We start from the raw sequence: 25,835 nt of genomic DNA, 5'->3' as shown, positions 1-25,835 counted from the left end.
AGATCTGTTTTCTACTTCCATATGAAGAAAAGCTTAAACATGTTTATTTATTCGTTCATTCATAATCCTATACTATGTGCCAAGCACTATGTTAGGCATGAGGGATATCATAAGGCATAAACGTATGATCCCTTCTTTAAAGAGAAGTAAGAACTACAAACAAACGGTAGGAGAAAAATCCAAATGTAAAGTTTGTGCCAGGCATAGCAGTAGCATAGAGGAGAAAAAAAATTTGTGACAAACAGTTTCATCCTTGAATGGCTTCGCTAATCTAGCTTTCTATAACTTACTGTAAAATATCACCCACTGGACAAAGCCAGGAAGAAAGAACATATTATAAGACTTAAGTATTTGAATAATTTATAATGGCTTCATTGCTTGGAAAACTTCAATTCATTTTGGCAACATGATGAGATCACTGGTCTCAATGTGGAAGATAAGGCATACAGCATTGCAGGCCCTGAAAAAGAATATCCTATTGTAATTACAGTATTTTAAAAGGGAATGCTAGTCATTATTATTTTCAGTGGTCAGGAGTGAAAATGCTTGTTTACTTCAAGTTTTAACCGCATACTTACCTACCTTAGATTTCTTATCTCTGAGCTAAACAAACCATTTTAATTTCACACAAAGCCACAAAGCATTATTTCTCAAAATATACATTTAATTAATAACTTATTTACTCTGCTTTCTTCTCACCTGACTGTGAGCTTCATCTAGGACAGAAATTATTTCTTATTGATTTTTACATCTCATGCCTAAGCATAATTCCTGGCACACAGCAGACAATACTTGTTAATAGAAATACTTGTTAAATACTTGTTAAAAGAAAAATGTAAATACAGACCTTTAGCTCTTTACCAACTGTCGATATTCAAGTTTTCTAGTCCCATGATTTGCAAACTTTTCTGATTTTTTTCTCTTGATAAGATCAGGCAAAGAAGGATTTCCAAATAGCCCGACAGTGTAGCAATGTTTCAACAAGTTAAAGCCCCAAGACCTCCCAGGGAAATTTAATTCTCATTAAAAAAAAAAAAAACTTATATTAACCTTTACATGTAAACTCAAAATGGTGCACTCCCTGAAAGTATTCCTCTTGTTGGATATTTATGAGATACCTTTGCAAATAGAAAACTGCCGACATGACCCCTAAACTTCATGTAAAATGACTGTATTTATTATTTTTATTTTTATCTTCACTTTTGCAGTAGTTGCTGTAAATGGCTTGGAACATGCAAAATATGCTAAACAAGAAACCTAGCCCCTACCTGAAGAGTTAGCAGTTGAAAGGCATAAAGAAGCACAATGGATATAAAAGCCTCTTGAAGAACAGCCTTTTGCTGCATAGATGCTAGGCAAGACAGTATGTGGCAGGAAAAGAGTTGGGGAAACTGCTTTACAAACCTATTAACTAGGAATGCGAAAAGCAAGGAACAATTGGGAAAGGAGGGAGGTGCTCACTGTTTAAAAGCCTTTTAAAGGTGACCATATTTTTGTTGGCTTTTTGCCTGCAACATAAAATAAGGATGATGTACTGAATGGCTAGCTGGCTGGTGAAGGTGGAATGAATGGCCTGGGCTAGGAAGTCAAGGCTGAATTTTGAGATGCTACTCTGGACTATGTGCAGCTGTTGAAACAGTTCTCAGCAATGACCACTTAGACTTTGAAGTAAACACAAAATTCAGTCAGCCTCCTCAATCACCCTTTCATTTTTGTGTGTTTTTCTCGGTCCCATAAATATTTGCCTGTGCTGTCTCTGCTGCAGATATTAAGGAGTTAATAAATTAGACAGCCAACAAGCAGGAATCGGGAAAAGCCACAGAACTTAGAATTGAACAGCTGACAGCAGATTCTGCAGGTGCAAGATGGGAATCAGCTCTGCATTTTCTATGTAGCACAGTTTTCTCTGCCTGGCCTGTGGCCTGATTTCCTGGCCTCTTTGGGATAAGCTGAATTATAAGACAGAGAATTCCAGAAGATCTTGTTCTGTGATCCTATGAACTCTAGCTTTTCAAAAGGAAGCAATCTCCTTCTATGTTTAGACTGACAATATTACGTATTGGTGGCAGCCTTGTAAGATTTTGGTTTCACGTTAGGAAAGAAAAATGCTCTAAATGCCATCCTACTTAAAGAAAAAATGGTTGATTAAACTGCACTGCATAACAGATTAGCCTCCTGCAATTGGATGTCTAGGAATGTGTTGTGTGTGTGTGTGTGTGGTGTATATGTCAAAGGGAATCACTACTTATTAAATGTATAAGTACCACAGTGAATATTAAGGTCATAATAGGGTGTGAAAAAGGAGAGAAATGGGCTGCATTCAAGTGTATATTTCTAATCAACTACTTTTTTGCATTCTTCTAATCATTGTATTTGATGGTAATGGACATTCAAGGCTAAACTGTGCACTGTGGCAGTTCTTCCAAATCTTTTTGGCTCTATAGTGGTAGAAACATTAATTCCATAACACTTGAAAATGTCCATATGATCCCTCGATTAACAAAACATTCCAGTGTTTCTTCTGTGAAGGACTTTGGGCTGCTTGCAAGGGTGATGGTAGGAGTGGCTGATTGCATTGATAATAGGAAAATTAATTTTTTTCCATGCTGGTGAATATGGCCTACACATCCAAACCCTTTTGACAAAACTATTATGAGGAATATATTTGTAATAAGGACAGAAAAACTCGGAGATCTGGGATTTTTTTTTTTCCTAAATGGACTCCAGGAAGGACAGATAAATACTTCCAGTTAGCAACGGTTAAAATGGAGCTAATACCAACTATTAATTCCCAGTTTGGATCTTCTCTTTCTCTCAGGACAACTTTAAGTCCCCGAAATTCCATGCTTCCAATTTCCCCTTCTATAACTGAAGATCCTGTTATTTAAATCGTAGAAGATTAGCTATTTTTGGACACTGGCCTTGTATTAGTTTGACAGAAAATTCTGAAAAGCTCTCCCCATTCCAAAAATGTCTTTCTCAGGCTTTTTGTGGGGACCTAAAATTCCACCACTGGAAATTGTAATATTTAGAGGAATGCTGGGTCCCTTACTGACAAATTCAATTTCAAAACACAGTAAAATTAAATAAACATAAAAATAAATGTATTATATAAATATAATTTTTAAGTATCTGTGGGCCAAAGATCAGGAGGCAATATAGAAATATGAAATTATTTATGGCGTTAAGGTTGTAGTATTACAGATTACATCTTCATTTTAAAATATCTCTTTTCTATGCTGATAATAAACATCAATAGAAAAAAAAATATTACTTTTAAAGGCTCCATCCTACCTGACCACTGTATCTCTAGCTAGTGGAACCTAAAATATAAGTCACCAACATTTTAAAGTAAAAAAAAAATAAAAGAATACGCTCACTTAGTGATTTATGACTAGATTTAGGGAGAAAAAAACAAAACTCAACAAATATTCACTTACAAGTTAATGAGTATTTGCTATGGAGAAGGCATTTTGTTGAGTGATACAGAGGATAGAAAACCGACCAAGATCTGCAACCCCACCTCCTTCAAAAGCTTATGGCATAAGGCTAGTAACTTTGAAGAAAAAGCACATTGTTATCAGTCATCAGTACATTTTGGTGAATCCATCTATTAGCCATTTGTTTCAGATTTTGAAAAGCTGAAGGATGGGGCAAGCCTAGGATACTACCTAGGAAAGATCAGCCTGGATTAAGACACTTAATGAAAGAAGATGAGGGAAGTGGGCACAAGCCGGGGGAGGTGATAGCACAAAAGAGGGTAGAAGATGAGAGCAGGCTGACTGCAAACTGTGTGTTTCAGAGCGTGGATTTGCTAGCTCTGACTTCTAGAAAATAAAATTCAAAATATAAAGTAGACCCTAACAAAGTACTATTCTTATCAATCCAAGAGTGCCAAGCAATCAAGGAGAGATATTTACAGACAATGTGCTTTCAAATTCACAGTGTAAACTCTAAAGTAATATGTATTTTCTTATAAACTTAACTTTAGTAAAGAATGATTTTTGAAGTTCACTCAAATATCTAATATTTGCAGATATCCTTATTTCATTACTTTGTTCCAAATATTTAAAACCAGATGACAAAAAAGTAATGTCCTTAAGGAATCAAATTCATTATTGAAATAAGATATTTTCCAAGTTGTTTGGAAAATGGTTTACTTTCTTTTTTTCCCCCTTTACTAAACCTCAAAATACACTGAATTTTCCTCACTGGTAACGAAATATAACATTGAGAAGTATCAAGTGAACCCACTTTAACAGGCTTCAAAACCATACCACTAACGTATTATTTTAAAACGTTTCTCTAAGACGCATTTCTTACAAGGGAACACTCTTTAGGAAGCACTAACACTCACAGTCCCTAAATTTTAAATTGGTCCCTAATACTCCATTTGGTAATCAGTATCCTCCTTGCTCCTCCCCCACCCTCTCAGATAGCCTTATTTTCTGTCAGTATCTATCACATCTTCTTTTTTCTTTTTCTTTCTATTCTTTTCTTTTTAATCACTTTCTTCATTCTTAAGCCTTCCTTTTGGGCCAAGCTGTCTGCCCTTTATAGCTATATTTACTTCCTCCTTGTCTTTCCCCTTTAACCCTTTCTAGACCTTTAGATTATGAATGCTGAAATTTGTGATTCATTGTTTTTGCCATAGTGACCTCCTATTAAGAAAATTTGCCTCCTCCACAAGATTATTCTAAGAAAGCATAATTTCAAGCATCCACAACTATTGCCCAAATGAGACAACCATTTGGTTCAACTTCATACGTGTTAAGCCAAACGTATTCAAAAATGATTTCCTGCTCCAATTCTTACTCAGTATTTTCTGTGAGTCTCCCTTATTATACCTTTCTAGCTCAATGGAAACTTTAGCTATCTATGGTTTAGTCTGAACTGTACATGGGGCAGTGACAATGGCCTTCTGACCCTATGGCTCTTCCTGGCTGTGGGTAGAATTGATAGCACTTTTTCAATTTCTCCCTTGTCTTTGCTTGAACATACTGGAATTACAACCTCTGACAAAGGTAACATCCCTTTTGTAGTGGAAACAAAAGGGGTGTGTAATGAATTGGTTAAGATTACATTGCATGTTTAGATGATGAAATCCAACTGCAGCTCAATTCCTTTATTTCCTCTAGCTGGACTTGGTCTTTCAATAAGACATTATTGACTGGCATCTTCCCCAGAACAGGTGCTTTGGAATATACTCTTGCTGCTTTGAGTCCTTTAGACTGAAAACAACTATGGTATAGGTCAAGAGAATCAGGTATGAGACAATAATGCCCTTAGGACATGCACTGTAGATGATTCATATCCAGGTGGTATTAATGGAATAAATGGTCCTTAGACTTATATGGGGAGCTAACGCTTTTCAAATTAACTAAGGTGGCAGGATATGAGTTACAGGTTTATTTGCCATTTCTCTGCAAAAATTCTAGGACCAGGAGAAGATAGAGGAGGACGACAATTTTTAAAATAATTCACCACTATAGATTACATTATAAAATGAATTTTTAATTTTTATGAAGATGAAATCAATGCCACAGTGTGTGGTATTAACAAATGCTATCTTTTTACCACAGATTATATCACTTTTGGTTGCTCTGGATAGTAAATTATTGGCCTCTTTCTTCCTTTTCCCTTAAATTGCTTTGGCCTGTGGTTTGTCTTTATTTTTCTTTTATTTTTCAAAAACAAGATCACTTACAATTTTTGCTTTTAAAAATGATATAATACCCATATTGGCTGCAGAAAATATTCAAAATGTGTGCTTTTCAAAGAATGATCGGATCATTTATTCATCTTTAGATAAGGATGATTATATTCATCTCAATTATTTTTGCCAAGGACTGTAACACTAATTTTACTCTTTCTAAAAATTAAAATAGCAAACAGTTTATATAAGGTGTTGATAATTACCTATATTATTGTACTGCTGTGACAGATGTTGGCAAAAAAAGCCTAAAATGCCTACAGCTGTGCACTCCATGACATCTAGTTTATACTCAGACAGAAGGCTAACAGATGTTCTGAACTGTCACTTTGCCTAAATGTTTTTAAAGTCTAAGGACCTGCTTTATAATTCGCCAGAGTCTGGTTTGGTTTCACAGAGGTTCTCAGAATTCCCATCTGTGACAATTAATGTTGAAGACATTGATAAATCAACCCTTGTGTTTTCTCTCTTCTTTATCAAACAGACATCAGTTTATAAATGGATGGCAGATTGTGAAGGCTGTTTTTATATACATCCTATTTGTAAAATTATCTCCTTAAACACAGATAGAATTGGGCTATAAGAATACATAGAGGTTTGTTTTGAGCCATGGAGAGGGTCAGGAAATCACCTATTCTTTTCTTTCTGCTAAATTTTATGCACCTTGGAAGTAAAATGTTAACCAATTCCAATGACAATTTTCAAAAGTTATATTTGTTCTAGTGAATAAAAAAGTGTTTTGCTATTTTGATTCAGCATTTTAACAGCTCTACTCATAACAATAACTCTTAATTGTGCAGCCTGTTAGAAAAATGAAAGAAGACAATAAATGGCATTGAGAAAGTACACAGCACATCTCCAGCTTGACACCCTAATACTTCCTCTTCCCAAACATACCTTCAGATCCCTCATACAGAATTGCTGCCCCGTGCAAAGGCCATCAATGCCTTATTTGCTGTTGCTCTTAATTTTAACAAGCTGGATTCCTGTAGTACACTTGCTTAATAGTTTAAACATTCTGTTAACAATCAGGTGTTTGGCCTATCCTGTTTCTCCTCTATTCTGTATAGAAATATAACTCCAAATAGTACATCTTTCTGGGTTTGTTTCTAAATTAGTCCCCACACTTAATTATGAGGATGAGAGGGATGCCTTATTCCTCTTTGTTATAGGCTAAGCTCTCAGTAATCCCAAACAAAAGAGCCAGTTCTGGAAGATATAGGATTTGCTAGCAGGATTATGGTCTCATAGATAATGATGTGCAGTCAGCAGAAGCGAAGCTTTATTTTAATTCAAATAAGCTAGTAAACAAACCACTGACAAGTCTGCTGGTGAGAGTAACTGGCTGCTGTTGCCACATTGGCAGCAAAATTATAGAAAATCTATTATACCCTGTTCACCATATGTTTAATTTAATACAAGATACAAATTATTCACAGTGTCTATTAAAATAACAATACTTTTTTATATTTGAATGTTTTAAAATAATTTCTACTGACCTTTTAAAGGGCAGTTTTGATATAGGTGACTATCAGGGATGGGGGGAGGTAGTTAATAAAAGGCAAAAAATTGTAATTGCCTTCCTGAAAAAATAAAAGTATAAATGTTCACTGGTTTGCAGATGTTAATAAGGTTAATTAGCAGTCATGTGTTCTGCTACTACTATAGTTCCCTCCCATCCTTTGGGTTTCTGAGGCTAGAGTTTTAACAGTGATACTTAGTTTGACCTATGTGAGTCTGTCCTCATGAAATCATTAACTGGATGAAGCCAGCCTATGGATAGCCTTAGAGCTAATGCCAATTGAGATCTATAATCTGAAAATTGAGTTTAAACTCTAGGCCCAAGTTTGGTATGGAAAAAGGCACAGACTTTTATATTACCACTTTTAGTCAATCTCTCCATAGCCAAAAGATCCTACGGGGAGCCAGAATGAAGAGGCTTCCTTCCAGAGAAAGGAGAGAAGAAAAAGACAAGCCCACAACAAATTTGTTCATAACAAATTTTTCTCTTGTACCCACAACAGTCGGCAACAAGTGATGCTTGCTTGAGTCTGTGGGGACTCAGTCTACCAGATTCTAAAGACCAGACTGGGTTTTAAAGTTATAGACCTAGATTTGAAACCCAGATCTACTATTTCCCAGCTGTGAAACCACAGATATTTAACTTAGCTGGATCTTCCTTTATTCTGGGGTGAGGGGAAGTATAACAATTCCAATTTTACAGTATCATTATGAGAAGTAAATAAGAGAAAGTATCTGGCACATAATAGATACTCATTAAAGATTGGTTTCTTTCCTCGTTCACTCTCAAGCAAATAGAAATGTTGTCCTTTCTTCAAGGGTGAAGGGAGAGTGTTAAGAGGAGGAGTTGGAGGGGGAGGTATGAACAAAAATTCCTGGAATCAGTTTCTTTGGATCATTAATTCCTGTCCACCGCCAAAACCCAAAATGGCATTCTCCTTTTCTCTCAAAATGCACCATAATACTTACTCTCTTCAAGACTGTAACGGTAAGCCACCCAAACCAGCTCCCCATTGTTGGGCATATGAATTAGAAAAAAAAAAAATAACCATTACACTTTGAGATGTCTTTTCCAACTTTTATGTACAGATTTTGCACTGAGTCTACAATTGTGTTCATGGGGTTCCCTCGTGTGAATTTTGGTTCAGAGAATAGAAGCCTAGCAGATCCAACTACGTGCTGGCAATCACAATATGCATAAGGTGTACATTTGGAAAATGGCCTTAGTTTCAATTGTTCTGGAAGTCCAACAGATGATAGGAGGAGGTATTTTACCCAAAAAAACGAGTTAATTTATCTCAGATTGGTGCAAGAAGCGATTTTCAAAGCATGGTCCTGGTAAGGATATGCCAGAGAAACACCAGACAAATATCCATGGTCCCTTCCCCTCTCTCCAGTAACCTGTTATTCAGAGGTTGAGAGATCAGAGATATTCCCATTTATTGAAACACTGGATATATCATTTAATTAAGAAACTGAAAAAAAAGGGTCACAAAATTTGTGGCATATTTTAAGTGTTTAGCGTTTTAAAAGTAATACTTTTAGCACATGAGGACAAAACACGATTGTACGTATAACTTCATTTTGTATATAACAAAAGAATGTAAATGGATTTAAAGCCTCTCCATAGGCTTTGCTTCTACCTCTAAATTTCCACTTATTTACACCCTTCTGTAGTCCCTATTTGTTGTCAAGTCCCAGAGCATCAAACAGCCTGAGGGAGCCTCAGAGCTCTAGAAGTGTGAGGAGGGTGAGAAGGCAGGCCATGCTGGCTGGGTACATGGCCACTTAGCAGACAGGCCGCCAGCGAGCCTGCACTGTCAACCTTCCTCACCTCAGGTTTCCAGGTCCGTGGCTCCTGACCTGAGAGCCCCCCTCCTCTGAGAGGGTCTCCCCCTTTGCTGGCCCAGTCTCGGTTCCTGACTTTCCACCCCCGAACCCTCCCCGCTCTCCAGGGAACCACGATCCGGCCCTCCAGAGAGATTCTCCTGGGCTCGCCGTTTCGCCCACGGGGTACGGGGAACGAACCCAACTGGACACACTGTGCGCCCGGAGGAACAGACGGTTCCAAATTCATTTCGGCATTTGAGTCTAGAGTCAGGAAGATCTCGGCCGCCCGCCTGCGCCTCGGGGCAGCCCACGAGCCCGTGAAGGCGCGTGGGGAAGGGGGGCCTGGAAAGCCCGGGCTTCGACTGACTCGGTCGGTACCGCTCCGAGGAGGGGCCTCAGCCTCCCTCGGAGCCAGGGCCGCGCCCGAGCCGCGCTAGGCCTGGGGGCCGGACGCGCACGGAAGAGGGCTGGCGGACACGGCCGAGCGGTGGCGCAGTTCCTGGGGGCCCAGGGCAGCTCAGCCCGCGGCCCGCGCCCCCGCTTCCCCACTCCAGCGAAACTGGACAAGGCCGACCCACCCCTCCGGGCCCAGAGCGCCCGGAAGCCAGGGCCCCATCCGCCAAGACACGTTTGGCCTCAGCCCCTGTTTCTCCTCGGGTTACCACAGACCCAGGAAAGGACGGAGCGGCGAGCAGGCTGACTAGGAGTTTATTCTAGAGGCTTTGAAAAATGAGGTTTCCAGGTCTCTTCGCACGCGCGCGTTCTCGAGCTAAAGGTTCGAAGCTAGAGTTCGAATTTACGCCAAGTCCTGCGACAGGTCGCGTTCAGCGTGGGCGTCGGCCCTGCCGCGGCCCCTGGCCTCTTCGAAGTGCGCGTCAAGTAGGGTGTCGCGTCGTTGTGTTTTTCTCTAAGTGAATAATTGAATCGTGTTAGGCCAGGTTACATGCTAATAATACCTGGATGTATTTAAAAGCGCCCGCGTTTCTAAACCTCCCGCAGAAAGTGGAAAGCAATCGTCCCCTCGGACCTGGCGCCGCTGCGCCTGATGGAGCCGCGCTTCGCCACAGTCTGGCGGCCAGTGGAGGGCGAGGAGCGCGCGCGTCACGAGAGGCGGCCCCGGCCTCCCGGAGCCCGCACTGGGAGGCGGAGGGCTCGGGGCTCGAGCCGTCTGAGTCCGATTTCTTTCCACGTGTAGAGGGTAGAAAGTGGCCAGTCAGGGCGTGATTGATTGCTTAAGGAGAGAGAAGCTACAGCTTTCACGGTAGTGGATAACTAAAGCATGACATGATGCCATCTGTGTGAAACTCGTGATGTGTATGGCCATTGGTTCACTGGGACATGCAGACCCTGATCGTGCGTATCGTGTTTCCTTAAAAGCAGCACTCGCGATTTAAAAACAGGTCCCGGGTGCCCCTCTTGCTAATCCTCTCTGCCACTAGCCCGCTTAATTCCCTTTTTGTAAATTCCCCGCTTTACCTTTCTGTCCTCCCTCCCTCCCTTTCTTCTTTCCTCCTCTCCTTTTCCCCTTCCTCTTTTTCTTCCTCAATCTAGGTCGTTTGTGCTGAATGACATTTATTCACCGACGTCCCATTCTGAGGGTGAGGGGAAAACCCCACCCTCCACATCTCCCCAGCTAGGCTTTTGCTTGTAAAATATGGGGTTCAACTTTGGCTCCAGAGCGCTTTTGAACAGTAAAGTTTCCAACTCAGAGCCACCTCTAAATAAATGCCCATAAATTTCCCAACCTCGTGAGAAAGCCATTTCTACAACCCAGCATCGCCTCGGTGATGTGTGTTTGCTCCAGCCAGACAGGCACTGGTCAGTCACCTCAGTTTCTGCCCTCTGGATACAGAAAGTGTTTTTGTTTGTGTTTGTTGGTTTGGTTATTGTTTGTTTTTTTTAAAGCAGTTTTCCAGTTGTAGACTACTGGTTCCTGATTCCCTCATCTATCAAGACAGTTTGTCAGCTTGGCCCTGTACCTTGCGTTTCACATTCTACATTTTTTAGTTAAACGTTGAAGTATTTCCCTATGTCAGATGGGATGCCACTGCATTACAGTTTTTGAGACAACTTTTGCTGACTTGCCTAAAAAATTATGTCTTCCTGATCTCCCACAGGAGAGCGAGGTCAACTGAGGGATTTTTCAACTTTCTTATGGCTGGGATTGAATAGATCCAATCCCAATAAGATATATCAGGTTTCCTCACCTTTAGTCACCTTGGGCTACTCACTGATGCACTCTTATCTTACAGTCTTAGATTCAGCCCAAAACCCCTTAGTGGAAAGAAGACAGCAGTTCAGATTCTTCTTTCAGGTTGTTGCAAAAAAAAAAAAAAAGAAAGAAAGAAAGAAAGAAAATGGCTTTTTTTTCAGTTAGGAGCATCCTTTGTAAGTTTGATATCTGAAAAATACATGTAACACAAGAAGCAGGAAGAGATCTTCAGTTATTCCAGTGGATTACTTTTTTATGAAAACACTGGCTAACACATTCTACATTCACCCTTCCTCATTCCACCTTTAGTTGGAAGAAGTTTCTAATATTGATTTAATTTTGTATAATGCCCCTACCCTCTCCTACAATACCGTAAGTAACAAATTCACACACCTTAGCCTGTTCTGTTGAAAGTCACTCTTGATTTACTCTCTTCACTCTCCTTCTACCCCCAATGCACTCACACTTTTACAGACACATTTTTCTTGATCCAGAGAGTATTTGTAGGTGCATAACTTTTTTAGTATTGTCTTGACTTTCATTCTTTTCTAACTGATACTGGACTCTTTATCGTGAGATACAACATGAATTTTTGAGAAACAATCATGTGAAAAATTCCTTAATTTTCTGTTCTGATGTCTTTGTTTTTCAAGCTTCATAGAAAGGCTTTAGTTGGTGTTTAAATGATAGTCCATGAAAATTCCTTATTAGATGACTCCAGACCAATTGTAAACCAATAACATAATTGTTTCCAAAAGGGAAAGTGGAAGTTGAGATCAGTTATATCGAGGGATTCATTTGAGTGTTTATCTTTAAAATGGTTTATGAGAAGAAAGGGAGAAATGAACTGGGTGGAGGACAGAGGTAGAGAATCCAGTGAAAACATGTTTTTAAGATTAAAGCCATTTTTTCCACACTATTGTCTTGCCACAAGTGACAACACAGAGCAGGAGTCATGAAAGTAGATTACTGTCATTCTGGGCTATTGGAGGCCCAGAAAGCCCTGGCATTAATTCCTATAGAAAGGTAGACAAACCTAGTCAGTAACTAATGCCGTCTCCCACAGCGCCCTCACTGCCAAGTGTTCAGGCTCTCTCAGAGTTGATACAGACCTCAGGGGGGTCTAGGTGGCAGGGCTTCCCTTGTGAGAGGAAGTGGAAGCTGTCCGTGGAACTGAGAGGGAGGAAGCCAGGTGGCTGTAAGAGCAAGCCTGAGGGGATAGGGTGCTGTAATAGGAAGGCTGTGGCCACCAGTCCCTCACATGGCTGCAATTAGTGTGTCAAAGCTAGCTAATGATGAATCAAAAAGAGCCAAGAGTAGGACCTTCTGGGTGCTAAAGACTAACCTTTAGCTTGTTCCACTCCTCCCACTGGGCTCCCATCCTAAGTTTTCCAGGATTGGAGACCTTACTGGAGGAAAGGGCAAATATGTTAAGAAAACATGGCCAGCCCCTGTCCAGCATGCGCATACTAGTGTGGTCTTGCAGAGATGGAGAGAAACACCTTGTGATGAAAGAAGCCCTCAGTGATCTGTGTGTCTGGCTCATACAGTTGTGCAGGGCCAACCAGAGAGTGGGGGAGAGGAAAGCCTCATTTTTTTTTTCAGTCACTCTATCTGGGGTTGCTTATCTCGTCTCCCCCAACCCTCCGCCTCACCCCATCAGGACCAAATAGAATTGAAACTTCACTGCCTTTGCCTGTACTGAGCCTAAAAACTCAGGGTTTGATAAGGTTACTGCACCAGTGATACAATTGTAGATTTTTAAAAGCCTCCTCAAAGAGACAGATGTTTGGGCTGATTAAGAATTGAGGAGGAAACCTGCAGCTGCACCAAGGAATAATCTATTGGACAAATATTTTAATAAAAAAATATGAAGAGATCAGCCCGACCTTGCAAGGTCTTCTGCTTTAAAAAAATCTTTATCAAACCCCTATTCTATGGCTTCAATAAACAGAACCCATTACCTCACGGCATCTTTTGTTGGCCCCATACAAGAGAGAACAAAATGGTTATTCAGGGGAACGCTTTCGATTTTTATTGTGGGTAGCCTGCACAAAGAGCCGTGTTATTGTATTTAAAAGAACCATCTGTAGCAGAAACAATGGCATCAAATTATCTTTGAATACCCACTGAAAAAAACATAAAGCTTTTTTTTTTATTCTTCTTCTGTACGGTGGGGGGATAGAGCAGTGTTAGGATAACTGACTTTTTTGTTGTTCTCTGGGTGCATTCTTCTCGCTCCCCCTCTCTCCCCCTCACCCTCTCTCTCTTCTCTCTCTCCCTCTCCCTCTCTCTCTCTCTCTCTTTTAAAAAATCAGCCATTTGGGGTTTTAAGCCATAAACGATTTTTCTTGTTGCAGGGGATTGCAGTGGCAAAGCTAGGCTAGGTCTTGGAAGCTGGTGTAAGGCGATGCGGGTGAAGGCAGGAGGCTGATGGAAAGACTGGGGGGAAGAAAAGCCGAAATGGATTCACGGTGCCTTGGATGAAGGACGAGAGGGGAACTGCAAGCTCCTTCAACTGGTTCTGTCCGGTGAGAAGTGATCAAGCTTGGGCTGACAAGAGGCTCAGGGAACCCTCACGTTCTTTCGCTTTTTTACCTGCCAATCAAACTGCTACAAGACAACACCCTGATCTGGCATGGACATGTAAGTAGCTCGCAACCCAACTTTGACATTCACTGCTAGCTCACTCCTCCCCCCACCTCACTTTCTTCCCCACTCATTCTGTTTTTCTTTCTTTCTTTCTTTTTTTTTCTTTTGACCTTTAAAAGATCTGGAAATACACCCTGTATGGAAGTCATTTAACACTGGTAGATTTAAGTCTGAAAGCGTTAACTTTTGGAATTAAATTCTAATTTAGAATTCTTTAACAAATGCAGAGATGAAATGACATTATTTTATTCTATTTGGACGGTTTTGATACTGAACTTAGTTGTCTTGCAAGGGTGTGTTTCTCTTTCTATGAAACTGAAGAAATAGATCTGTGAGCCCCTAGAAAGAAACCCATTAATGAAAAATTCAGGCTTCCATCTTAAAAATGTTAAACTCTAGCATTTCACCCCCACAAAGAACCTTTTCCAGACCAGTGTTACTAAATGGAAAGAGTGATTTGATTCAAAAGGTACCTATGATTAAGGGGTTGCTACAACTTCAATCGGCGTCTTAACTATTTTGGTGGTGGTTAGGGGTAGGGGGAGGTTGCAAAAGAAGAGGAAGGGGACATGGCGATACCTCGTTTTTTATATGAGATTGACATAGAGGGAGATAGAAATGCAAGGGGGCAGGATAAGCAGGAAATATTACCTGAGAGAAGGAATTACAGAGCATGGCGAAGCTGGAAGGTGGGAGGGTTTCTGCGGGAAGTCGTGCGAGGGGTGATGGGGCTTGCTCTTTGGCGCCCTCTAATGGCAACTTGAACCAATGTTTTACATTCGTAATGCAATACTGGGAAAAGCAGCTGGGTTTTTGTTATTGCTGTTGGTTTTTTTCCTCCGCAGACTTAGAAAGTAGAGAGTATTAGTGGAGTAAATTGATTGTTTTCAGCCTAGGAACTTATATATATATGTCTTAAACTCACCAGTGTTTCCTCCACAAACATCCCCTCCTCTCCCGAAATCTTGTTAGACTAATAGAGGAGGAAAGGCTAATGGCAAATTGACTTATGGAGGGTGGTCCACGCCCAATTAGCCATTGCGGGCGGGGAGAGGGGGTAGGATTCGATTCCTACCTGAACAGCATTCTGACTCTTCTAATATACTCGAGAGGTGTAGGGGGGTGGAGTAGGAAGGGATGATTTGGAAATTGCAGATTCTGACACGGGCTCATTATAATACAATTTTAGGGGGACTCTTGGGAACCTCTGTTATTGCGACATGTGGTGGTCAGGAGGCTTTCCTTCCCGCCTTCTTTTTCTTTTTCTTCATTCTTTTCTTCTTCTTCTTCTTCTTTTTTTTTTTTTATAATTTGGTAGATAAAGGTTAATCTTGGGCTGAATGATAGAGCTATGATTGACAAGAGAAAAGGTGTTGAGGGCAGGTCGCGCTGTCTTATTTACAGCCCACTGCTTGCTGTAGAGTCTTTGTTAGGACTGGAAAGCTAATTTAGTGCTGATCAAAAGCACCACAGAGTTAAAGGACTGGTAATGACTGCTAATTTCATTTCAGCCTCATGCATCCCCAACTGCTGTAATTAAAGATACGCTATTTAAATACAGGTGAAGGGTTTTTTGGTGTGTGTGTGTTTTTTTTTAGTTGGGGGGGTGGGTGGATTACAATTTTATTTAGATTTTTTTTCTTATACGGTACTTGGGTGTTATGTAGTACCAAATTCGATTTTATTATTATTATTATTTAGAGCCGCTCCTTGTCATTTATACCTGGCTTTGCAGAATCGGAAGCGTGAAATGTGTCACTCACATAAAAGCCCCTGTTTAAAGAAAGGGTGGGGCGGGGGAGTGCAGAGGAGTAACTATTTAGGGGTGATTTAAATATTTAGGTCTCCTTTTTTTCTCCTTCAAATTAATAGAAAGGCCTTCGATATAGTTAAAAGTATTTGAAACTTGGGGCAGGGTTAACAGGCCAAAGGGATCAGTGTCAGCTTTTTAAGTACGTCTAAAAAGATCATGTGAACAGATGGAAAAATATATTTTTAATTAAATAATTGCCCCCACACTATAGCTGCAGTGTTGGCTCAGAAACCGTGTAATTTCTCATCCGATAGGAGTTTCTTTATGAGAACATCAAAGGATAAAAAGCTGTACATTTTCATAGTTGGTTAAAATTGATAACCAGCCCCCCACGCGCGGGCGCGCGCGCACACACACACACATACGCACACACCGACACACACACACACACACACACATATACCCAAAAAAGAATTTAGCCTTTAATCTCTTTTTATCCACGAAGACTAAAGCACTGTACTCGACCCCGCGAGCGGCTGTCGCCTTCCGGGGCTGGAACCCGACTCAGATGTGAAACGGCGCTGAGCCGCTGCGCAGGTTCGTGCCCAGCGCCCCCTGTTGGACACAGTAGGAGCTGCGCAGCGCCAGTCCCGGAAATCGCTAGAATCCTGCTCTGGGGTTAGAGAAAACTCTTTATTGCCCTCCAAAAAAGAAACGGGGTGCGGAAACAAATTTTTATATCCTTGAAAGATAATATAATATTAACTCAATAAAAAAACTAAAGAGGCGATACTACAATTTTAATTCAATAAAAAATAAAGACTGCCCTATTCCTCCTCCTCACATCCCAGCCATCCCCCACCCGGTTTGGTTTTGTAACTCTTTTGAAAGGTTCTGCGATCGTAAAACAGGTTAAGAAAAGTGATGAAAAACAAAACATTTTTTCTGTAGCCGTGGAGAATCGAGCAAAGTAAACTTCCTCCGTTTTGTCCACATTTCAAAAAATTAAACCGAAGATGCTGCTGATTACTGTTTTGACGCTGTCAGCAGCGTCTTGAATGCCCTCGGAGGTCCTGCAAGTATTGTAACTGAGCCTCCGAGTAAACGAAATAACTTGCTTTTATGTATTTATTTCCAGAGTATAATTAAAAGACCAATCTCTTCTTTTGAGTGCTTCTCATCCCCCAAACCAATCCTAGTCAAACTTTTTCCTTCGAAGATAATGGCTAAGAAACACATACTGGCTAAGAAACAGGTGCCTGGTATCTTTTTTCTTTTAGCCGTAGGATTTCAGGGAAGGTGTGCCAATGGTAAGGAAGGTTTCTTTGAAATTCAGCATTTCGTTGACCAGGAATCCAAATTATCCTAGAGAAGGGGGAGTATTTTTACACTTCCAAAAACTACCTGTCTACATAACAAAGAGCTTTGCCTCTTTTTTTTTTTTTCTTCTTCTTCTTTTTTTGGTCAGCAAGTGAGGGCAAAAGTAGCCTTTGAATTATTTCAGAAAGAGAAACTGTAAAAATGGCACATCCTCTGAATTTAAAACAATAGGGAAATATGGGTTTGCTTAATTGTTTAAAATCAAATAGAAATAATTACTGTGCTGAGTGAACAAGATGTTTTAATATTTATGTCTTCAGGGTTATAGTTATTGATTTTAACTTTTACTCTTAAGAAGTTTAGAGATCGCTTTTTTATAGTTTGCTTATCGATGGAAATCGGCTTAATTTTTCATAAAAAAGAATGGCTTTTTAAAATATTGAATACTATGGCTATGCAAAGTTTATGATACCTTTATGTTTATTACTCCCACCGCTCAAAATTAGCGAATTCGAGATAACATTTCAAGGGGAATTGCTATTCAGTGCGATGAGAGATGACTTCTCCATCTGGTTGCAGAATTAGATCTCGGCTTAGGGTTTTTAGTAAGTAGGTTCAGATGCAATGGCAGGAGAAGAATCAAGCCTTTTGATAAAATCTCTACCCCGAATTCTATCGAAATGACAGGGAAGCGGAATTCCAGCCACAGCACCCCCACCTTTTGCACTACCAAAGGGCTTGTCCCAATTACAGAAATAATTTAGTCGGTGCTAGTTTTGTGAACCCGCGCCAACCGGGTAAAGTAAGAAACGGTGCGCTGACAGCCGAGGTCCGAAGGCTGCGCAGTGGTTCCCGTGTGGGGTAGGGAGGCCAAAGCCAGCAAAATGTTGGAGGCGAGGCCAGAAAGGGAGTATATGCCTGCTATTCGGAAGTGATGTCGAACGTGCAATAGCAGAATCCTGGAGATTTCCACCCCGTTCCGCACCCAGGGGTCTCAGCCTGTGGGGTAGCAGGCTGTTGGGTGAAGGCAGGAGGGAGAAGCCGCACCTGGCTGCGGGCGGGTGGGCGTGCCAGGAGCGAGTGCCCAACTTTTCTGGGGCCCATGGCGAAAGCATAACCCCTGGTTGAGGAAAGAGAGCTAAACAAGTGGGTGGCCCAGGCCTGGGAATGCCACCCAGCTCTCCCGACGCAGTGTTATTTCTGTGGTCCCAGGGGGACCCAGCACCTGCGCAAATCCCACGCCCCAAGGCCGCCAGCAGGAAGGCAACCTCTCCATCTTTGAGGGCTGAGGAAGGGGCAACGAGTGACTGATTCCTTAGTAGCAGGGAAAACCGCAGCTGCTGGCAACGGGCCGCGTTTCTCTGCGGCGGCAAAGCGCCCTTTAGGGGCGGGGCGGGCATTTTTGGTCTCCTGTCCCAGCGTCCAGGCCTGAGCCCGCGCGGGTTGGCTGGGCGCCCTGCTTTGTAAGTAACCAATCTTGCTGGATTCCGAGGACTATCCAGGAGGATGGGCCCACTTAGCTTAGGCCCACTGAGTCCCTGCCAACTCCTCAGTCCCTTTTCCCCTTCGTCCCTCACATCTTTCATGATGAACCCAGGAAAGAACCCGAACTCTGAAAAGCAGTACATGTGGTTTGGAGTTTGATAGTTATTTGGGTGTGGGGGACATGACTCTATTAATAAAGACTAAGATTCAAGGATGAGCTCTCATTTATTAAATTTGCTCTTTCACTCTGTTTTTAAATTCTGGAGATCTTTCAGTTTCGTTGCGCCAACCCTGTCAGACAAAGGCGCCAGGGAGAAAGTTCAGGCGGGCTTGAAGCAGTTGAGGTATAGACTGATACTCATCTCTCTATCACTCAGACGGGCAGATAAGCACTGCCAGACTGTGGGTCCTAATCCAGGGCCCAGCAGCTACGTGGGTTGCTGCAGGGTGTTGAAACCACAAGTACAACTTGACACCATTGAGCCCACGGTGCTTGTCAATAATCTGTGAATTAGGTGCAGAGATTGTCACTGTAGATCATAACAGTTTCTGAAGGACTCATTACAGCCTATCGTGTCAATGATCTTCAAATTAAGGAGGGGGGGTGGGGCGAGACGAAAAAGGAGTGGGGAGAGCCAGCAAAAAGGGAAGAAGGGTGGGAGGGAAGATAAAAGTCAGACCCCCAGCTCCGAAGGAGCCTTTAAAGATTATCAGGCCAGCGATCTGAGAATTCCATTGGGATGGGTTTGGAAGCCCAACTCCATCTGAGCCGGGACTGGAAGAGGGGCGCTGGGGGCAAGCAGAAGTGGGCCCCTGGGAAGGCCGACTTCTCAGGCATTCTTTTGAGGCCGGAATAGCTTTTGGGAGAGGGTTCCAGATGTCAATGGGAGGCCTTGAGGATGCCAGCCCGCCCAGGATGGGTGTACACTTTGATTTAGAGCACTTTCCAGGGCCAGCCGCAGCTGCAAATCTTTGAAAAAAGTGGTAATGGTTTCATTTAGGGATGATGGTGATTGTAGGATGACTTTTTTTCCCAATGGTTTGCTTTAACTTCTTTTCATGCCACAGGTGAAAACTTTCTTCCTTTTCCTCTGATAGTATTCCTGTCTGTCCCTCACATGTTACATAGATCTAATTTCTTTCTCTAACTTGCTTTTTTGGATGCCAAACACATCAGCCCTCTGAGATTTTATCACTTTTGTGGTTTGTATTGAGTCCAACTGTACTTCTGGAAAGGGAAGTTGTGGGTAACACAGTAGCAGTATGTTCCATAAGATTCCAGAAGAAAGAAGACTAAATTCCATTTATGTGGTGTGGCAGGGGCCAGGCTAAGGGAAAGAGGTTTTCCCTGCTTGGTAAATTGTCCTTGCAGTGAAAGGGTAGCCCAGCCTGCACTGGAGTGTCATTTAATACTGGGTAGAGAAAGCTTGAGGAAAGTGTAGGTTTGCTTTTCCCACAGAAGTTGTGGTCACAACTAAACGAAGTAATCACAGTTGGAGAATTTAAAACAATTGGTTTTTCTCTAAAATGAGGGTAATAACCCTAGCCACTGGAAAAGTGGGATTCTAAGGAAGACCTTTTCCTTTGGTATGATTAATTGCATGAGATAGTGTGGTCAATCAGAGAGATATGTATTTAGACTCAAGCAATGATTTACAGGTATAAAAGGTCCAGTGGCTTTTTGGGCTACCTAGAGTTCCTACTGATCATTTTGCCTTTTAAAAAATTTTCTTCTTCTAATTTTAAAAATAAAAGTCATTGATTTAATGCAACTGAAAACCACTGGTGGCAGCTCTTTAGGTTTTCAGTTTATGTTTTTAAAATGGAATTTATATTTAAAATAATTAAATCATTTAATGGTCACACTACATTTTCTCCTGAACAACAGCTGTAGTGCAGGGATAGAATCTTATGTTAAAATTGCTTGATAATTCAGAAATGGAAATGAAATTGTGAAATGTGAATTAACTTCCCCAGAAAATATTTGAGCTAGAATATAAGGATGTTCATATATAATACTGTAACATGATGATTATTATATACAGCTTGAAAGACCTACACAAATGATTATATACTACTTTTGTTGCTATAATTTAAAGTAAGGAGAAATATGTTTAGTTTTATAACTATTGCATTCTTTTCAAAATGTATTTACTTCATCAATGAGAATTAGATGAAAGAGAATGAGTAAAAAGGGAGCTGAATGCAAAGCTGTTCTGCATTCCTTAGGTTTCAAGGGTACTTACAGCTCTTGAGTGAAATTATTTGGTGAAATTGGGTCTGGACTGAAACAGCAATTGTTATCCCTTGTTCATTTGTTAAGTGTAATACCACTTCTGGAAATTAAAGGCAAGGTGCTGAAGGGACAGACAAGAAGAAAAAAAATATGATTAAGCAATTTGAAATTGCCAGTGTACCATGCAGCCATATGCATATCTCTATCTTAGTAAATAGAAAGGGATGGAGATATATGTTTATTCTTTTTATCATCTAGAAACATTCATTATAGTTACTGTCACTAATCCTTCACACTTCCAAAATCTGACAAGTTTGACATAGGAAAAAAATGGAGGAAATGTAGATGAAAGAATTTCTATCATTTTGAAAATTGTGTTATAAAAATTAAGGTGTCTATCCCCTCTAGGAATTCCTATGAGGGATCCTTCACAGTCTAAAGGAAATGAAGTTTGACAACAGTACAATTCAGTTTTGAATTTTTGCTCTTACTTTCTATATCCTAACCTTTTCCAGCTTATTTCTTGTTGATTATTTTTGGAAAGTATGCAATGCTCTTTTAAGGGAAAAAATCCTCTAATGCGCTTATTTACCTTCATTTATATGTGTTTGTTTCTGAAATGAAGAATCAGACTTTGGTCATTCTGGAAGTCATGTAGCATGCTCTAGTTTGAAGTGACTGAGATCTTTTGTGACTTACAGAGGAGAAGGAAATGTTTTAAAAATTGGCTTATGCCAGTCTCCTTGCTCTGCAATTCTCAGTTTTCTTGTATTACAGGATAAATACAAATATCATCTCACCAAATTGTACCAGCATTGTCCTAAACATTTAAATTTTCCTTGATTTTTGGCCTTTAAAATTAGAAACTTTTCTCCAATTGCTGTACTTAGCGTTTTAGTTTTATTTTCCTCTCACTTACCAGACTACTGGTATGATCTCTCCCACTGCAGTATGATTGCTGCTATGGTCACTTTTAGAGAAGATTGTTAGAAGGTTAGGATTCGGAGGAAACATGACAAAAAAAAGGAAGAAAAAAACCCCCTTCATTTGGCCACATCTGGCTGCTAGTATATTTAACCAGTTCTAGAATTAGAAAACCTTTCTGTACATTTTCTTCTATTTTTCTCACTTTTTTTCCTTACGTAATGAAATTAAAACTTTTGGAGCCCACAGTTGACATTTTTCAGAAAATTGAGTTATCAAGGCAGTAATTATTTCACGGGGAGATAAAACTCTCATAGCCCTAACTGTCAAATAGGGCTCTTTTCAGATTTTAATTACAAAATAAAATTAGTCTGCTCTTCCTCAGAATGGTTTGTGAGTGGTTAAACAGAGCTTTCCCCCAATACTGGTGGTCGTCAAACTCTGCTAATTAGCAATGCTGAGAAATTCCAGTTAACAAGGACATTCTCCAAGACTCTGCAGGTTCCCTGCCGTTTGCCTTCATTTCCATAAGAAGATTAAGAGAGGAGGGGAACACACTCAAATGCAGATGCAGAAAAGAAGCGTTTTTTAACAAGCATCATAATAGTAAGATGCTTGGCTAGTTCTCACCTAATTACTGCAAGTTAAACCTCTATTTGACACTAAGAAGAAAAAATAAGTCTACAGTCCCCTATCTCCACAAAATTGTTAGTTGGTTTCAGATATAATACTTGAGGAGTGCTGGGGAGACTTTAGGAGAGAAAAAACAATGTGAAAGATTTTTAAATAAAATTGAGTTACACTTAACAGTTAAGGCCTTTTGGCTAGGGCCTATAATAGAACAAAATAAAATCAGAATATTCCAGTAGTTATGCATTCTTGTTCCTAACTACTAATCTTGCTCTAAAAGTATGTAGCTTTTTGTTGCCCATGGTAGGGAAGTATTATACTCCCTTTAGATTAAGCACTTTCAATTTTCATAAATTGTGCCAGTAGCAACATTTTAGATTCTCAGAGGATGAAGCATCCTGTTCCAAGTCTTTTCTGATTGTCTAGTAGTCAATGGTATATTGTTGTTAGTACTGTAGCTGTCTATTACAAACCTAAAACAGTGTTGCTTCTGTCATCTATTGAAATTGTTATAGTTATTATATTTAGGGATCAGTGATGGTGCTGGAGTGAAATAGAGTGGGCAGTGATCTGATTTTTTTAAATGCATATGTTCTAAAAAATCTAATGAGAAAATGTTTCTGCTATCACCATCTTCTTTAATCTTATTTTCATAGCACATTATTATATATAATCGCCAGCCACAGTTAGTTTATTGTCTTGATAAGTACAGCAGGCTTAATTAAAATAAAGCTGTAAATAAATGCAACCAATGATAACACAATTGTAATGTATTTCCATAGCTTATTTATGTGATAAAAGCAATTAATAAAAGACCTAGCCAACCCCTTTAACCTTTTAAATACATTATTATAGAGTTCATGCACAAACACATGCATCTGAGAATGTGTAAAAGCTGTTATATATCCTCCCAAGGAAAAAAATTGTGCCTTGAGAGACAAGGCAGCAAGATTGAAAAGATTTGTGTCTATAACCATCTGTTATTAGTATTTATTTTAACAAATATACACCACCCTTATCCACACCAACTCCCTGGTTGTTTCTTCAAACAATTACCCATAAGCTTTTTAAAGTTTTTGGAATAATGCTATTAAGCAGACCGATGCATACACAATCATAAAATGAATGCTTTGTCTGCCCTTCGTGGCGTCTGGACAATCATAATTCATTCACACGTTGAATCTCATAATTTGTACCTATTTTTTCCCATGGTTTAACCTCCCACTTATCTCGAGGTTGTATGTATATTTCTAAGTTAGGCAAATTAAATCTGATTCTTATGATTTGGTTCCGCAGCTTATACTATATGTTAACTTTTCTTTTGTTTAGATTATGTATAATTAGTCTGATCTTCCATCCCCCTTTTTATTTATTTATTTATTTTTACTTTAATTATTTTCAAACACCTTCTTTTAAAGGTAAAAGCAATAGTCTTGGAAAAGCGAATCTACCAGCAGGGGGCGCACCAGCCACATCCCTGAAACCAGCCGCGCTGAAAAGCCGGTGGCCGCCTTCTCTTCTCGAGATCTTCTCAACCTTTTCTCTTTCCTAATCTCCAGGTCCGTGTTTACCTTAATATTACACCTCGATTAAACAGAAAACAGTGCTTTATTTTGAAGAGCGTCGAATGTGTATGCATTTTGAGAAACCCAGTCTCACCCTTTCCGGATACCCAGGAACTGAAGCAAGTCATAACTTGAGAGAGAAAAAGAAACTTCGGGGGGCAGGAAGGTTGATTGGAAATAACTTAAAGAAAGTCTGCATAATTCTTTTTTTTTTTTTTTTTTTACAACTTTTCTGAGTTTCCAGCGGGTATATTTAGTGTGAGTTTGACAGCAACAGGCTAGGAAGGGCAGAGATTGGAGAAGTTGGGGGTGGGGGGAGTGATTATGGAAGAAGGTTAGTAAGGAACAAAACAATGCACCGTTTTGTAAGGATAATAAATGGAACGTGGCTGGTAGATACTATTCAGTACATTTCCTTAGGGTGAGTAAGGGTAGACCAGGGGAGGAGGGGGCGGAGAGAGTGTTACAGAAGAAAGAAAATAAGTAACCCTGATGGTTTAAGCCCTTTTATAAAAAAGAAATGGCATCAGGTTTTTTTTGGTTTTTTTTTTTTTCTCTATTCCCCCCCACCCCACCCTTTGTAGTCAAGTGCATTTTACCCACAAAGATCCCAACAAGAGAGTGGAAGGAAACTTAGACGAGGCTTTGTTTGACTCCGTGTAGCGACAACAAGAGAAACAAAACTACCTATTTGTAACGGACGTGCTGCCATTGCCCTCCGCATTGAGCGCCTACCTATTGAAATCTTTACGTCGGGACAATGGGAGAGCGGCTAAAATTACCCTCTTGGGTCCTGGGCGGGCAAGATTCCTGAGTCCCTACCCCCGCCTCCATTTCATCCTTCTGTAACCCGGGCATTGCTGGGCTCCCCCTTCCCCAGTCCCGGCCGCCTTCTCCCAGTGTGCGCTGCCTGCACCTGTGCCTGGAGAGCATCGACCCCGCCTCCCAAGCCTTGAGCCCCTTTGCGGCGCAGCCCCAGCCTTGCGCGGCCTGGGCTTTGCCGCCACCACAGTGGAAATCGACGGGGGAAATGCCAGGGCTGGTTCTGCTGGAGTCCTGGGAACTCTGCGTGGGAGGGAGTTTGTGACTGCGGCCCAAAAGCCACCTCCGTACAGTGCCGTGGGATGCCAGGAAGTTGAAATCACCCTCCCCCATCGCCTGCACTTTTGAGCGCCCTTCCGTCTGTCTCTTTCCCCAGCCCCCATTTGAAACCCGCACGACCGAAACCCTTCTTTCAGGGAGGCATGGGATGGGAATGGGGAGTGGGGGGAGACAGTAGGAGCATCCCCTTTGCTACGGTTGAATGAAGACAGTCTAGTGGGAGATGTGGCTGGGGCTAAGAGGAAGAGCTGCAGTTTCCTGGGCCAAAGAGCTGAGTTGAACAGGGAGATGGCAGCTTACCAAGGCCTGCCGGTTCTCAGCTCTAGAGTCGGCCTCATGGTCCGAGCAGGATTTATTTTTAAGAACAGAGCAACGTTACGTGGAAGCAAGGAAGGTTTTTAGCACAGAGGTTTGGGTCTCCTAACTGCTAGTCGGGACTGTGTGAGAAGGGAGTGAGAGAGTGTTGGCACCTGTAAGGTAAGAGAGGAGAGCGGAAGAGCGCAGTACGGGAGCGGCACCAGAGGGGCTGGAGTTGGGGGGAGAGTGCTGTGGATGAGCGGGAGAACAATGACACACCAACTCCTGCACTGGCTGTTTCCAGAAATACGAGTTGGACAGCCGCCCTGAGCCACCCACTGTGCCCTGCCCCACCCCCGCACCTTAGCTGCTTCCCGCGTCCCATCCTCATTTCAGTACCCTGCACCAAAAAGTAAATCAAGTTTAAAGAAAAAAAAAAAACCCACGTAGTCTTAGTGCTGTTTACCCACTTCCTTCGAAAAGGCGTGTGGTGTGACCTGTTGCTGCGAGAGGGGATACAAAGGTTTCTCAGTGGCTGGCAGGCAGGCTCTGGGAGCCTCCTCCCCCTCCTCGCCTGCCCCCTCCTCCCCCGGCCT

The 25,835-nt window shown here is 41.2% G+C and overlaps 1 protein-coding gene across 1 annotated transcript in view; it reads left to right on the top strand.

Annotated features, from left to right (window-relative positions):
* Positions 1-24,165: 24,165 nt before the first annotated feature.
* The window catches only part of SOX2 (SRY (sex determining region Y)-box 2), a 4,338-nt gene continuing 2,668 nt past the window's right edge, over positions 24,166-25,835 (top strand). Inside the window, exons 1-2 of the mRNA XM_011949791.1 lie at positions 24,166-24,175; positions 25,183-25,215. Of these exons, the coding sequence (XP_011805181.1) occupies positions 24,166-24,175; positions 25,183-25,215 (43 nt within the window). The remainder of the gene's footprint in view (positions 24,176-25,182; positions 25,216-25,835) is intronic.

Source organism: Colobus angolensis, unplaced genomic scaffold (assembly GCF_000951035.1).
Source record: "Colobus angolensis palliatus isolate OR3802 unplaced genomic scaffold, Cang.pa_1.0 Scaffold3, whole genome shotgun sequence".
NCBI classification, from domain to species: domain Eukaryota; kingdom Metazoa; phylum Chordata; class Mammalia; order Primates; family Cercopithecidae; genus Colobus; species Colobus angolensis.
The sequence above is the reverse complement of the archived record's forward strand: the minus strand, read 5'-3'. Positions and strand labels throughout refer to the sequence as shown.